Below are 14,344 nucleotides of genomic sequence, written 5' to 3'. Positions count from 1 at the left end.
AATAGGCCACAAAGTATTTTGAGGAGCAACTCCCTCCTTAAGGAGCCAACCTCTTTTCATTTTTAAATAAATTAATTTTTTTTTGTATTAAAATACCACTATATCCTTAAATTTGACGGAAAAAAGATATATTTGATAGAATGACTATTCATGCAATGTAGAATTAAATTGAAAAACATAACAAACAAATATAATAGTACAGAAACGAAAACTAAACATAAGATAAGTTCAAAAAAACATTGTTACCATGCATTTTTTTTAATTAAGGCTTTACTGAGAAAGACAAGAGCACCCAGTTCGTGGCTTACACAAGCAACTAATTAAATGAAGCACTCACACACATACATACCTTTTTGACCCATGTTATGATGTTAGTGCCACGCCTTTCCCCTCCATTTTCAGTTTCTTCAAATTAATTATATACTTAAATAGCAGCTGAATAAAGCAATGAAAGCCTACGTAATCCATGCAAACATGTCATGCAAGTAATGGTCATTAGTTTATTTTATTGCTAATCTAATGACAAAGTTAACAGTACACAAACATCGAGCCCATGAAAAAAGCTTTTAGAAGCACGCAGTAGTTAGTACACATACATAAGCATCGGAGTCGAATGTTTGGCTTTATTGATGGTGACTAAATAAACTTTTAACTTTTAATCTCGGCTTGCATGTTTTTCTTTTGGATTTGGTATTAAATCAACATGCTTAAACTAAAACAAGAATCGAAGAAAGATTGAGATATCTTGGATGCATGATATCTAGATTTATGTTTCTTAGTTGGTTTGGGATTCGGTTTTAGTATTGGATTTGGTATTCTAGGGACTTTATGTACCCATGACATCTATTAGTATAAATAGATGTATATGGGATAGAGTTTTGTGTGAGAGTTTTGAGAGGCATAAGTTTGTATAGAATACTTTGTGTTTGTGAGTTCTCTTGTATTTGTTGGTAATCAATAAAGTTTCCGTTGTTAAAGAGGTACTCCTATATTGAAGAAACTCTGAAATCGTTTGTGTTTTGTTTATTGCTTAATTGTTTTGGTTTAGTTTTCAACACTTTCTAGAGCTTGTAGTTGTAGTTTCGACTTTTAACTATGTTATCTGTTGATGCAAGGATTTAAAGAGTAATAATAAGGAGATCAATTTTTAGAGAAAATTAGATTCTACCACTTCTTTTTCACATTTTTTAAACTAAACATTTGTAGGTTTTTAAGTTTTGATTAAACTTTTAAAAATTTAATTAGGGTGCTTTAATTTATGTCCACATCCATTTTCTAATTTAATTCATTATCTGTTGTTAATGTATTTTTCTCAAAGTAAAAGGATATATACTCCTCATTTCTAGTTTATCCTTTAATATCACTTATTAATTCTTAATTATCTCCCTAAAGATCATAGACCATGTTTTCTGCTTTTTCGTTTCTCTCACCCAGTTCATCAAAAGAGAGATACATGCGTGAATACTTTTGCAAGGGAGAGAGAAAGAGATAGACATAGACTAACTACTAAAAATAAGCTACAATTTGTTAGGGGGTATAGAGAGATTAGACGTTCATAAACAATGATCTATTTTATTGGCTTATGAATGTTCCACAATCTTTATATCCACCATTATTGAATATGCACACATATTGCATCTTGTATCTCTTGACATGGATCACCACAATTTATTTTTCAAATAGAAACGTACCAATGTCAAATTAAAACGAACCAATATCAAATTAAAATGTACCAAAGTTAAATTAAAACGTACCAATGTCAAATTAAAACGTACCATGCAATTTGAAACGTACTCATGTTCAAATGAAACATACCCACTATAATATCTAAAAGGAAATTGAGTCAATCGAAGAGAACTTTCCAAACGTACCATGGTATGTGAAAAATTATGAAAATATCGATACAAGGTGTGGTAAAACAAAAGGCTTACACTTTAGTGTAAATATTCAGATTTGAAGGTGTACAATATATCGTACCCCACCATCTTCGATGGCAATTTGACATTGACATATGCTATCAATTAATATGGTGTGGAGTTGGAAGAAAAAGGTACGCAAGAAGCAGAAGAAATTATCAAGTCGTTTTTTTAAATTGTAAAAGAATTTCTATTGAAATTGAATACTAAATCATAACCACTAGAGATTTTATAGCTAATTGGTAAAGTGCATATAATGGCAAATCGTGTAGTTTTGTATTAAGTGGAACCTAAATTGTAGGAAAATATTTAATCAAAATTCTAAAAGGCATGGATGTTTAATCTCAAAATTTCAAAAACTAGGCATCTGTATCAAAATGCCCCAATTTTTTTAATCAAGTTTGCAAACCAAATAATGTGTCACCAATAAGAAACAAACATTTTAGTCGACACTTAATTAACATTCAATCATCTATAACCACATCATTTGGTTTGCAAATTTGATTTAAAAAATTTAGTCTCTCTAACATTACCTGAATTTGAATATCTCTGATATATCTGTAAATGGGGTTGCTAATAATGAAAGAGAGTGAAGTGATATCTTTGCAAGATTTCTAGGGGTGGAAAAAATTCCCGAAAATCCCAAACCGAACTGAAAAAATCCCGATCCCATACCAAAAATTTCCCAAACCGAAATTCCCGAAATTTTCGGGATGCTATCCCGAACCAATCCCAAAATTTCGGTATGGGATTCGGGATTGGCTTCTCGATATTTCGGGAATCCCATACCAAACCGAAAATATATAATATTAATTATTATATATATTTATACATATATATATTATTCTTTTATAATTGATGCTAGTAGTTTCTAATTCATGCTCAGTAACCTAGAATGCCCTACACCTTGCATATTTTTCATGTTCTGTTTGATATTCATGTGGATTTTATTATTGCTGCTGCCATGGCTGATGATTTCAGAAGGCTTGATTCTTTTATCTCTCAACAGATTGCAAAAAGAGTTTAATTAATTTGAATTTTGACTATGATAAAAAGAGTCAAGCATGCTAGTGTTCAATTAAATGGTAGTGTGAATGAAATGAAATTCCTAGTTCATAAATGTATTCTTGAATTATATATTCGAAGAACAATTCATAATTTCGTATTTCAATTTGGGATTCCCAATTTGTCCCAAAATCCCGAAAATATTTTGGAATTCCCAAAATTTGGGATTCCCGAAAATTTGGTTTGGGATTGGTCTTCAAATTTCCGTCCCGAAAAATTTCGGTTTAGGATTCGGGATACTAGTATCGGTATGGTATCCCATACCGAACCACCCCTAAAGATTTCTGCAAATTTTCAGATATATTTCAGCAATATCGATAGTTTCGGTAAAATTTTGGTACAAATTTTGGAGATTTTAGAGATATTTCAGTAAAAATTTAATAATAAGATTCTTTATAGTTGCTAGTCGGTATCTTAATTGTGTAATTTGAAATTGAGAGGCAATCAAAACAACATAAAATTTGAAATTGCCCCTAAAAACAATTCTTTCAAGTTTCAACAACAAAAGGAATAGAACAGAGAAAATGTATTTTATACAACTTAATTCAAATTGAATTGTATAAAACCGTAGCATTGTGCTTGAAGTCAATTTCTTCCAACTTGCTTTCACTTTTTCAACTTTTATGCTACTAGTTAGCTTCTGTCATTAGATAATTTTAAACGATATTTCCACCGATATTGATTTATGTATGAATATTTCTCTAAATTTGGACGGCATAAGTGCCAAAGAAAAACAGAACCTGCATGCGTCATTTGGCACTTTCACTTCCACTACCATGGCATTATAGTGGTAATCATTGAACTAAATTACTTGTTAAATTGTTAATATCCTTTTGCAGATAATATTAGGGTTTCTAGATGATCAAAGCCCAGCTAGAGTTTCTGCATTTGGCCTTAAAAAGTAGCTGTAGCTATTTAAAGTTTTATTAGAACAAAAGTAACGTTTGTAAGCACACTAGACTAGCTGACTGATGAGGAATAACACTACTACTATAGTACTATGTTAGGAAATTTCCCTCATCGAGTTATCCAAAAATTATAGACTTGGAGGATTAACTAAATATATGTAAACCAATCATGATTAAAAACTAGTAATAAAAAAAATTAAACATTCCAAAGATTGTAGCTAGCATTAAGAAAGTCAAGCATATAATGTGTGGAGAACATACATACATACATACATATATCTATATATATATATAATGACGTAGTTAACTCATAGCCTCATAGTTACTCGGTATGCAGGGTTATATATATATATATATATATATGGTAGCTGCATCATCTGATGTTGTGATTTTTGTTTTGGTTGATTTTATGGTGTGACTAGCTATAGCAATTGATGGTGGAATGAGGGTGAAAGCATTGCAATGCTGCAGCAATGGAGTACATTTAAACCAGCTGCCACACACCGTAATCCAGAAAATAATAATATTAATATTTTACTTGAGAATTGTTATTAGCACTCTAAAGGTCTCATTTGGTACTTCAAACTTTCTATAATTAAAAAGAAAAATACACTTGTGAGAAGTGTAGAATGAGATTTTTTGAGTGCTAATAACAGCTCTCTTTCACTTTCCAATTCTTTTCTTTCTCATGTTTGCTGATGCATATTTCACTTTCACTTCAACAACGAAGAAGCCAATGATAAGAAAGCAAAAGGGCCCTTCCATGAGATATTACTCCTTGCCTTGGATAAATAGAATCAAATGAATTGATATTGGTACGATCCGACCGCATGAATATAAATAAAAAATATTTTTCGGGTAAGCTTCGCCGCTCCGTGGTCTTCATAATAGAAGAGATATTTGTCGATATGTCTGCGCTATTTTGGAGAGATCGTCATAAATGATTGAACTGTGTTGTTTACGGGTAATAAAATATTCAGGCAATTAAAAAAAAAAAAATTTGTTATCAACACTTCAAAAATATTATTTGCATTAACCACAAGGTGTGGTGCTATTGGCAAATTACCACCTTCACTTGGTGCATCATCTAAGAGCACTTTGTTGAGGCTTCAAAAATTAAGAAAACCCGGTAGCACCGACCCTAGCCTTGGTCGCTGTTTCCTACCTTCTCTATTTTTTTTCTCTACTCTTTGTTTCTACTGCTCTTTCCTCTTGCCCTTTACCCTGATCTATTATATCCCTCTTGCCCAATTGGTATCCCTCCTCTTGTTCATCTTTTCCTCTTGTTCATCTTTATTCCGATTCTCAGCCATGAATATCGTGGAGATCGTGTGTAGAGCTCCGACGTTTTCATCGACTCAGGTGTTTCCAACACCACCACCTTCACCTGGTTATCTGCCTTTACCGGCAGCGTTGTTCACAGGCTTCCACGGACTTCATCCCGATAGTTGGCTTCCTTTGATCAGTTGCTAGCTATCCTTTCTTTGTGGCTATGCTCGTGAAGCAGATTGAGGTAGAATGCTGCATTTGAAGAGGTAATGCTCGACTCTGGACGAGGAATTGAATGACTCGAGGTTTACCATGGCGGTGGCTGATGCAGTTGATGTTTCTAGAGTCTGTAAATTCGTTTGTGTGTTTGGGTTTCAACGGTTAGTTGGACCCTCTGTACTCTGTTTGTCTTGGCCCGGTTTTTGCTTGTCCATTTGTAATAAAAGTAGCCTTCAACCAAAAAATAACTTTCCAATTTCAAGACACATTACGATATCGTCCATTTTGCTTGTTGATAAACAAATCTTACATGAAAAATATGTAGGGCTTGCATGAGACTTGTTTGGTAGGTAAAAGGGAGAGAGAGAGAGAGAGGGAGAGAGAGGGAGGGGGAGAGAGAAAGGTAAAACTGTATCTATTAGATTTTGGGATCTGAAGAGCGACGAAGGTGAAACATAAGAAAAGAAGAGAAACCTAGTTCTGTGTTGAAACTATAACTTATATAACTCATATCAAGATTCAGATTTACATGCGATCCTAGAAGTATCAAAATCTAAGAAAATTATAGAAGTATTATCCTTTGTTCGCACTGTTCTAGCCTCACTCAACAAAATATTAGCATTCTTCTCCGCCAAATTCTCCCCGTCCATCGAGCATCTCTCTTTCGTCTGTACAACACCAAGTTCAAAAACCCAGAACACAAAAGACGTTAAGCGAGTAAAGAATAAAATATTGATACTTCTCACAGAAAAATTAGTAAAAGAAAAAAATATATACCTGAAGGACTAGCTGAATCGCCTTCTTTGGACTAATTACATCCCATAAGCCATCACTGCAATTTCAAATCCAGAGTTAATTTCCATCATCCATAAGCATTGTATTTTTCTCTTGTGCGGTATTGAATTTCAGAATGTAAGCTTTAAACAAAGTCAAATCGAAAGGCGCCCTAACCTGGCCATTATCGCAAAGGCATTGCTCGCTTGATTGACATGCACCACTGGGCTAATGTATGGTTCTGAACTGAAGCGGGAATCCTGCTGTTTAAGAAATTTGTCTCCAAGCATCCGGGCAAGGTTCAAACCTGAACATGTGAAGAAAAGCGTGGGCAATCCCCAACAACTAATCATGTAATTCACAAACAAAATGAAGTAATCATTACCACATAGTCGTGTTTCACCCTCTTTCAGAGGCACTCCCGTTTCCTGGATTCGGAGTCTTTCACCAGAACTACTAATTCTATGGTCTTCGGTCATCTTAATCAGCTTCCCATCAACACTGCCACAATTAAATCATACTCAGTTTAAAACAGGGAATCACAGGTTTACTTTTATCCTAATGGAAAGACAAATAGGCAAACACATACTTCATAACACAAGCTGAATCTCCAAGATTTGCACATTGTACAAAGAAACTGTCACTACCATCAGTCCAAACTAGAAGCAGAGTCGCAGTACAGCCCTGCAAAATATGGTCCCTTATATTTATGCAAACCGCAAACTTTAACTACTAGTAACAGAAACATCTGAAATGTATGAGAAAGGAATCAATTTTAGATGTGTGCGAGTCAACTGCTTTAGTTTCTAATAACACAAAAAGTGCAAACTAATGGACCAAGGTGAATCAAGTGAAATGGGAAACCTCATAATGGTGATTCATGCATGTTTCTGTCTGTAAAAATGACTCCCTGAGAACATCTGAAGCATCACATACTGACAAGACCCTCTCCCTTTTTAGTGAATCCGATAAAATGTTGGCAATGATCTGAGGAAGAAGCCTGTAAAATAAAAGGACTATAAGGTAACTACTAAAGAATCCAGTACAAACATAGGACACTAAATTGTAAAAGAAATACTAACTTGCTAGCAGATATGGCGGCCTCTGCTCCACCATGTCCATCACAGATACCAAAAAGTCCGAACTGAAGGGCAAGAACTTAGGTGATATTAACTTGTTCAGAAACTTACAAAAGTATTTCAATAGAAGAAAACACAATGAGATAAGCTCTGAAACCTGATCAACCCCAGGAAGAGGCCATTGATAGTAGCACACATCTTCCATTGGAAGCTTCTTCCCTCCACGACGCAGAGCCATGGGATCTGAAGCCACGCCAACTCCAAACGGGACCTGACTCTCAGTTTCCGATGCTATATGAACCTATAGGAAATTAGCAAATGTTATGTCAGCTATACAATACAATTTGTAAACACTAGATATCCTCGTTATAAAGCCAAAAACTAAGCGAATTAGGATAATAAATATAGAATAAACAACTATGATATCAAACAAAGCCTTACCCACAACAGAAAATAATATTCATATACAGACTATAGATCAGTTTTCTAAAAGGAACCTGTTTGTTATGCTCAATAAAAGAGGCGCTTGTACAGAAATGAAAAGAAATCATTAAGGGGGTCATCTAAGTAGCACAGAATTTAAGCCTCTGTATCATAGAACGTTATGATATAATGGTAGGTTTGTCCTATTATATTTACACAGGCAGGGTTAGAACAAGCGATCTTGGGTCTTGCACCTATTTTGTATACCACATGAATCCAAGTACTTGTATTCATTGAAACTTATATTTTCTGATATAAATTCTTCTCAGTTGCAGAAACAACATACAGCCTAAGTAACATTAGATTAATGTGAGAAATTCACGGTAAATGTATCTATGTACGCAGCCAGAATGTCAGCTTTTCTCAATTATGTGTATGTTCTGCCTAATTATATTTAATTAGCATGAAAATGATCAATATTAAGGAAAAAAACAGTAATGTTATACTTTCTAAATGCAGATATACATTTTATTTTCTTCACTCAGATATAAGGCGCATTGACTTACAAACACTTTTGAGGTCGTTCCGAGTGTTATTATGTCTCCACTTGCAAGCTCCATAGGGTTACCCCAATTTCGACTTCCAGAATCAGGATTATTGATTGGCTGAGAGTTCAGAAGTGTTCCATTCAGGCTGCCCATGTCTACCAGCTCCCATTTCATTTTCTGCAGCCAGTGATCAGGAATAACATAATTATTATACCACAAACACACAGATGCAATGCCAATAAGTTCAAAGAGGTAGTTGTAGTTATGCTTACATTTGAATTCCAGTTTATCAATGCATGCTTTCCTGACACCTCCGAGTCCTTCAATAATAAATCACTTGGAGGAACCCTTCCTAGGGTCATAGGAAGCCTGGAGGTACTTGTTGACTGTATGGAACAACGAAGTCCATGGGAAGGACCAGATATGACCTCCAGGTTGAGGCAGGTTCCTGCACTTCTAAAAGAAGAATATGATCACATGTTTTACACACTCAACTGTATAAAAAACCATTAGAAGAATAAACACTTCAAACATGTGAAAGCGATAAGAAATTACTTTGATTCAAGGCATCCTTGGGCAGAACCTCTTGAAATCTCTCTTGTTCTGAACTCTGTCTACCATTCTTCTGCTCTTCCACTAACTGCTGGATTGCAAATGGACGCTTCAGTGTCTGACCAACCAAAATATCCTCTGGAGCATCAGAAATCACATCCAGGACCAAGCTATCACCTGAAACAAGTGAAGCATAAATGTCTGGTTTTGCTAAGGAGTGAAATTGCACTTAAATGCAACTAGTAAAAGAATTATTTAAATGTGGAATAACTTGATAAACTTAATTACCTTGAGCCAAAATGGGAGCTGCAGTGGGAAGCCTCGGCTTATGCACAAGTCCTTGTGGTCGGGGTGAGCGAAAATTCCCTTCACTTGGAAAGCATGCTCCCTCTAGATCGTAACCTCTTGGAAAATCAATGCCCTGGTTCCGGACCAGATCCGCATCATCCGAAACAAGGGGTCTCTCAAGCTCACCGACCTAAATGAAGAATTACAAGGTGTGAAAAAGCTTATGAACCATAGGGTAAACCAAATGATAAATCATATACCCAAGAAGCACTTGGTATTCAGGTATTCATTGAGAATACTAATAGAGACACGAGACAACAAATCATCTAGTGGGATGGCTTGGGTTTTCGAAGGGTCACGTAGCATCTGCCCTTTTCACCCTTTGATAGAGTGTGTAGTTTTGTTACTTTCTAGTCTCTTGTATAAAGCTCGTGCGCTAGAGCACCACACCTTGGCACTCGTTCAATTACTCTTTTCGCAATGTAGGCTTCTGATTTCATTACTTTCTTGAAGGTGACAAACGCAAAGCAGAAAACTAAACAATAGAAAACATATAATCATAGAATTTTCAACAATAGAAACCATCAACCACTTGAATATGAAATGAAGTAAACAGCTCAATAGAGTCGCATACATAACATCAGCAAAAACACTAAACAACAACTAAGTTCTAACATTAACCCACAAAAGCTCAAATTCCCGGCTTCAAAGTCTTCAACTTTACCAAGATACGTAATATCAAACCCTCACAAAACTAGAGGGCACCAATAGAAGCACGAAACAAATTCAATTTTACGCATCAAATCATTGATCACGCTCAAATCACCACAAATGCTACTCACACATTCCGAGCTAAATTGATCAAAGTGGCACAAACCTACAAATCTTAGGCTCTAAGCTATAACTCAAAATCCGAAACAAATAAGAAATTCCCATTAAAACGGAGGAAAAAAAAACCCGAAAACCAGCGATAAAACAAGGTCAAATCCGTTGCGTCAAAAAATTCAAATTTTCCTTCCTTTTTTCCTACGTTTTCTCAGCAGCCAAACAGAACATTACACTAATGGCGCGCTCTCGAACGGAAAGGAGGATCGAAACCGAACCTCTGAGAATTTCTGAATTGAAAAAAATTGGGGGAAAAAGTGGAAAGAAAAGAGGGGAGGAGGAGAATACCTTGATAGTGCGAGAACGAGAGGAGGAGGAGAAGAAGCGCCATGGTTTGCAGGCGAGGAAGATGAGGAGGAGGATCAGAAGAAGCATAAGGAGAAGAAGACCGACAATGCTCACTAGCATCGTCATCGTCATCGCTCTCTCTCCTCTCCACCAGATAGAGATTGCCTTTGAGTTTGCGAGAAGCTCGCTTTGAAATGGTCGCACATTTTTTCCTTCTTCTTTTTTACTTTTTCACCTTCTTTTTATTATTTACTTTTTTACATAAAACCCGTTGAGCAAGTTGTCTCTTATCATACAAAATGAGTTATTACATGAGAACAAGAATTTAAACTCCGTCGGTGACTAGTTTAATAATTAATCAAATAAAATCTATCGTTTGACAAAACAAAACAAAAAATATAAAACCCAATGAATAAAAATCGTTTATTCGGATTCGATCTTCATCGATGCCCCTTCTGACTAAAAGTAAAATTTAACTGTTTACCACATGCAACTGCTATACTATAAAATGTTCGATGTTTTAACATTAAGTATATTTCTTTTACAAGCAATAATGTGATGGTTATGACTCGAACTTGAAAGATAGTGGATTGAAGATTTTATTGAAAATGTTGGAAAATAATTTCAAATGTGAAAATAAATACTCTAAAATACAAGGGAATTTATGTAATTTTTTGTGTTCACCTTAACAAAATTTTTATTAAAAAATTATGTTTTGATTTCACTAAACGAAATAATCATAAGATAAACAATAACTAAGCTTAAACTAATGATCATCGGACTAAAAGATCACTAAATTAACATTATAGTTCACACTCCTACTTCAAATGTTGAGGCGTTGCTTTGAATTGAAAAAAAACCATTGTAAGAATTATATAATGATAAAAAAAAGCTCAAATAACAAAATAAAATTTTGAAAACTAACTGCAGAAACAGGTCCAATCCGAAAATAAATAAACAAATAAATATTGGTTAAAATAAAGAATGCATTTAATTTTGTCACACAGAAAGGGATGTGAGTGGGAAGGGCCGGTGGGGGATATTCTAAACTTTGTCTAAGGGCTGGTTTGGCATTGCTGTGCTTTGAAAAAAAGCTGCTTCTGCTGTGCTGTGAGAATAAGCAGCTATGAAATAAAGCAGCAGAGTGTTTGGTAAACTTTTTTGTAAAAGTGCTTTTGAAAATAAAAAAAAACAGTATTAGAGTGTTTGGTAAACTTTTATGTAAAACAGATGTGAAAAAAAGCTGGTTTTTCAAAGCTAGGTTTTGCAGCTTCTTGTTTTTGGCTTTTTTTCACCCAAAACTGTGAAAAAAAGCTAAAGCTGATTGTTTACCAAACACAAAAACAGTTCCCAGCTTTTTTTGATAGCAGCTTTTTTCAGAATCACCTCAGTACCAAACCAGGTCTAAAGCTCCACATCACTTTTGTGTATAACCGGCACAATTATCAGTTTAACAGGCCTCTCCTTATTTCAGACGGGGAACTTATATAGGGTTAGTTTGGTATTGTTGTACTTTGAAAAAAAAACTGTTTCTATTGTGTTATGAAAATAAGCTGCTGTGAAATAAATCAGTAGAGTGTTTGGTAAACTTTTTTGTAAAAGTGCTTTTGAAAAAAAAAAAACAGTATTATAATGTTTGGTAAACTTTTATGTAAAACAAATGTGAAAAAAAAACCGGTTTTTCAAAGCTGGGTTTTGTAGCTTCTTGTTTTTGGCTTTTTTTCACCCAAAACTGTGAAAAAAAGCTGAAGCTGAATGTTTACCAAACACAAAAACAACTCCTAGCTTTTTTTTATACCAGCTTTTTTCAGAATCACCTCAATATCAAACCAGGCCATAGAATGGTTCATCGTTCAATAACATATTGTCATGTTATAACAATATATTAGTAGATCGAGATGTTATGTAGCAGTTAACTCATTTTTGTAATTTGTTCTTCTTATTTCAAGAAATTTTTCAAAGTGTCTGATATTCTATTAGGAACTAAACTTGTCATAAAATAAATTGAGGTACACAAAAAATATATATCATTTCCTCTATTTATATTATGGCATGTGGAATACTGCTTGAATACCGATACCGAGAAAAAATCCGTCCCTTATTTCACACCCACCTCTTGGCTGCTTTGGACCAATTTGGCTTCAACTTTTTCAACCTAACCATAAGATAATCTTTGATATAATGTGAGGCAAGTTAATAAAATGTTATCACGCTGATATTTTGTTTGTGTTTCGAATTTAGATATCTAAGAGATACCAAGGCCAAAGAAGAATCCTATATTGTAACTTCATGTTTGGAAACTAACGACACAATGATCTTACAAAATAAAGGTCACTTTGGTTTAGAGAACGTTTGGAAACGAAATTTTACATGCACTTATTAGACATGCTCATTATCTCGCCTCATTTCACGTAAAACCTTATCATATAACAACGCTACAACCCATCATGAGGTAGTTCAGTAGTAAAGGACGAATTTCATGTTCATATTTCATACGGCATATCTTGGGTTTCATTTTTGGCGTTGGTCAATCATATGATGGTAGCTAAAGAGAGACTAAAATGTCTCTGTGACCTGGCCCCCAAAAGAATAGACTACCATGGTGAAGACTCACAGAGGCATTTTAGAGATATTTGAGAAGAAAAAGAACATTATATATCACACAAATGCCTCATGCATTAACTTTCAAATGCATGCAATGGCATTATTTGCCATGAATTCCAAATTACGTATGCATGCACTCCTATATCTCGTTATTAAGAAATTAAAAGGAAAATTAACATATAATAAGTATGATTAGTAATGTTCAGAAATAGTATTTATATATAGTTCACAAAATGTATGTAAATTGTTTAGTACCGAATGGGGAGGATATGTGGAGAAAGATGCAGCAGCTTTAGACATTTCCTTGTTGAGGATGCGCATAGAAACACAACGTTTCTTCTTCCAAACTCGATAAGCAACAAGTGTAGAATACTAAGATGAATGTTTAATGTGGAGAGAAATGCAAAACTGGTTTTAATTTATATTTAAAAATAAATAAATGGTTTTGATTATAAAAAGAAAATTGAATATATGGAAAGTGTACCTAAGGTGTAATATGGCCTTTATATAGAAGCCATATCGCCAATAATTATTTACATTCTAATATTTTAGATTTGATTTTAAGTTTTGCATCCACTAATATTTGGTAAATATATTAGTTTTTATAAAAAAAATACTTAAATTAGTTAATTTATTTAAGATGAATATAATATAATTAGAGTATTTAACCTATATCTAATAGAAACAAGTACACGGTCGAAAGTCTTATATATTGTTATATAACGCTTCCAACGCTTACGATTTTCGATGTGGGATTCAACATTCTTTGTTAAGTTAACAAGAAAAATATAACTGTAAATAAACGCTCACTACCACTAACGTGCAATCCCATAGTCAAATGTGTGTTTGTTGTTGGAGGATATGAAAGCGAGTTTGCAGTTAAAGATCTCTCGCCTGACAATTTGGTCATTCCATCTCCGCGTACATTCTTCATTTCAAGATCAGACATTTTTTCTTCTGTTATCTCATCGAATTAGAATTTTATATGAATTTTGAAGGAAACAAACCGTCAATAAGACTTCCACCCACTCACCCCACTTCGCTTCGATATCGGCAAACCGTCAATAAAACTTACACCCATCCAATCCACCATTGGCACTCCGATATCTCCTTAGTCCTCACCCAGCCAAACCCCTTTCTTTCTTCGTCTAAACTTCCACACTAGGTTCATATAAGAGGTTTTGATTCAACTGACTGCTTATCACCACCTTTCAGATTTGAAATGTGTAGGGAGACATCAAAACCAAGTTTGAAATGTGCAGCAAGGCATGATGTTTTAATTGGAATCTCTTAATTGGTTTATAAAATTAAACTGCAAATTATATAAAGAAAGAAAAATTAAGAAACGAAAAGAAAAAAATGGGTTAGTTTGGTAGTGGTGGTGGAACCACTTTGGTTGAAGGTGGAGACTGTGTTGCAATCTTGCATAAAGATGGTGAAGGGTGATGAAGATGAAAACAATGGGCCCAAAATGGATAGTTTTGCAGTTTTTCTTATTATTATTTTACTTTTCTTAAAATGGCTCC

The 14,344-nt window shown here is 34.4% G+C and overlaps 1 protein-coding gene across 2 annotated transcripts; it reads right to left on the bottom strand.

Moving 5' to 3' along the window:
* Positions 1-5,775: 5,775 nt before the first annotated feature.
* Positions 5,776-10,414, bottom strand: LOC103930805 (protein phosphatase 2C 70). 2 transcript variants are annotated; one of them, XM_009340180.3, is made up of 13 exons: positions 10,215-10,413; positions 9,042-9,231; positions 8,757-8,930; positions 8,474-8,649; positions 8,220-8,378; positions 7,388-7,531; positions 7,234-7,295; positions 7,016-7,151; positions 6,741-6,835; positions 6,537-6,652; positions 6,329-6,458; positions 6,155-6,209; positions 5,776-6,045 (listed from the first exon to the last, which is right to left on the bottom strand). In XM_009340180.3, exons 1-13 carry the CDS (start codon positions 10,344-10,346, stop codon positions 5,890-5,892), a joined length of 1,725 nt encoding a protein of 574 aa, XP_009338455.2. In that variant the 5' UTR covers positions 10,347-10,413; the 3' UTR covers positions 5,776-5,889. The 2 variants fall into 2 exon arrangements, with proteins under 2 accessions (XP_009338455.2, XP_048440178.1); XM_048584221.1 differs by having other exon boundaries at positions 6,329-6,652; positions 10,215-10,414.
* Positions 10,415-14,344: the final 3,930 nt, after the last annotated feature.

Source organism: the organism of the source record quoted next, unplaced genomic scaffold, assembly GCF_019419815.1.
Source record: "Pyrus x bretschneideri cultivar Hongxiangsu unplaced genomic scaffold, Pyrus_bretschneideri_v1 Contig21, whole genome shotgun sequence".
Lineage (NCBI taxonomy): Eukaryota > Viridiplantae > Streptophyta > Magnoliopsida > Rosales > Rosaceae > Pyrus > Pyrus x bretschneideri.
The sequence above is the reverse complement of the archived record's forward strand: the minus strand, read 5'-3'. Positions and strand labels throughout refer to the sequence as shown.

Excerpts from the sequence above, each read along its gene's own strand:
- LOC103930805 (XM_048584221.1), bottom strand. The coding sequence starts at position 10,346 with ATGACGATGACGATGCTAGTGAGCATTGTCGGTCTTCTTCTCCTTATG. Across the intron at positions 7,532-8,219 it reads GAACGACCTCAAAAGTGTTT|GTTCATATAGCATCGGAAAC; the intron begins GTAAGTCAATGC and ends AATTTCCTATAG. Across the intron at positions 6,046-6,154 it reads CGATTCAGCTAGTCCTTCAG|ACGAAAGAGAGATGCTCGAT; the intron begins GTATATATTTTT and ends GGTGTTGTACAG.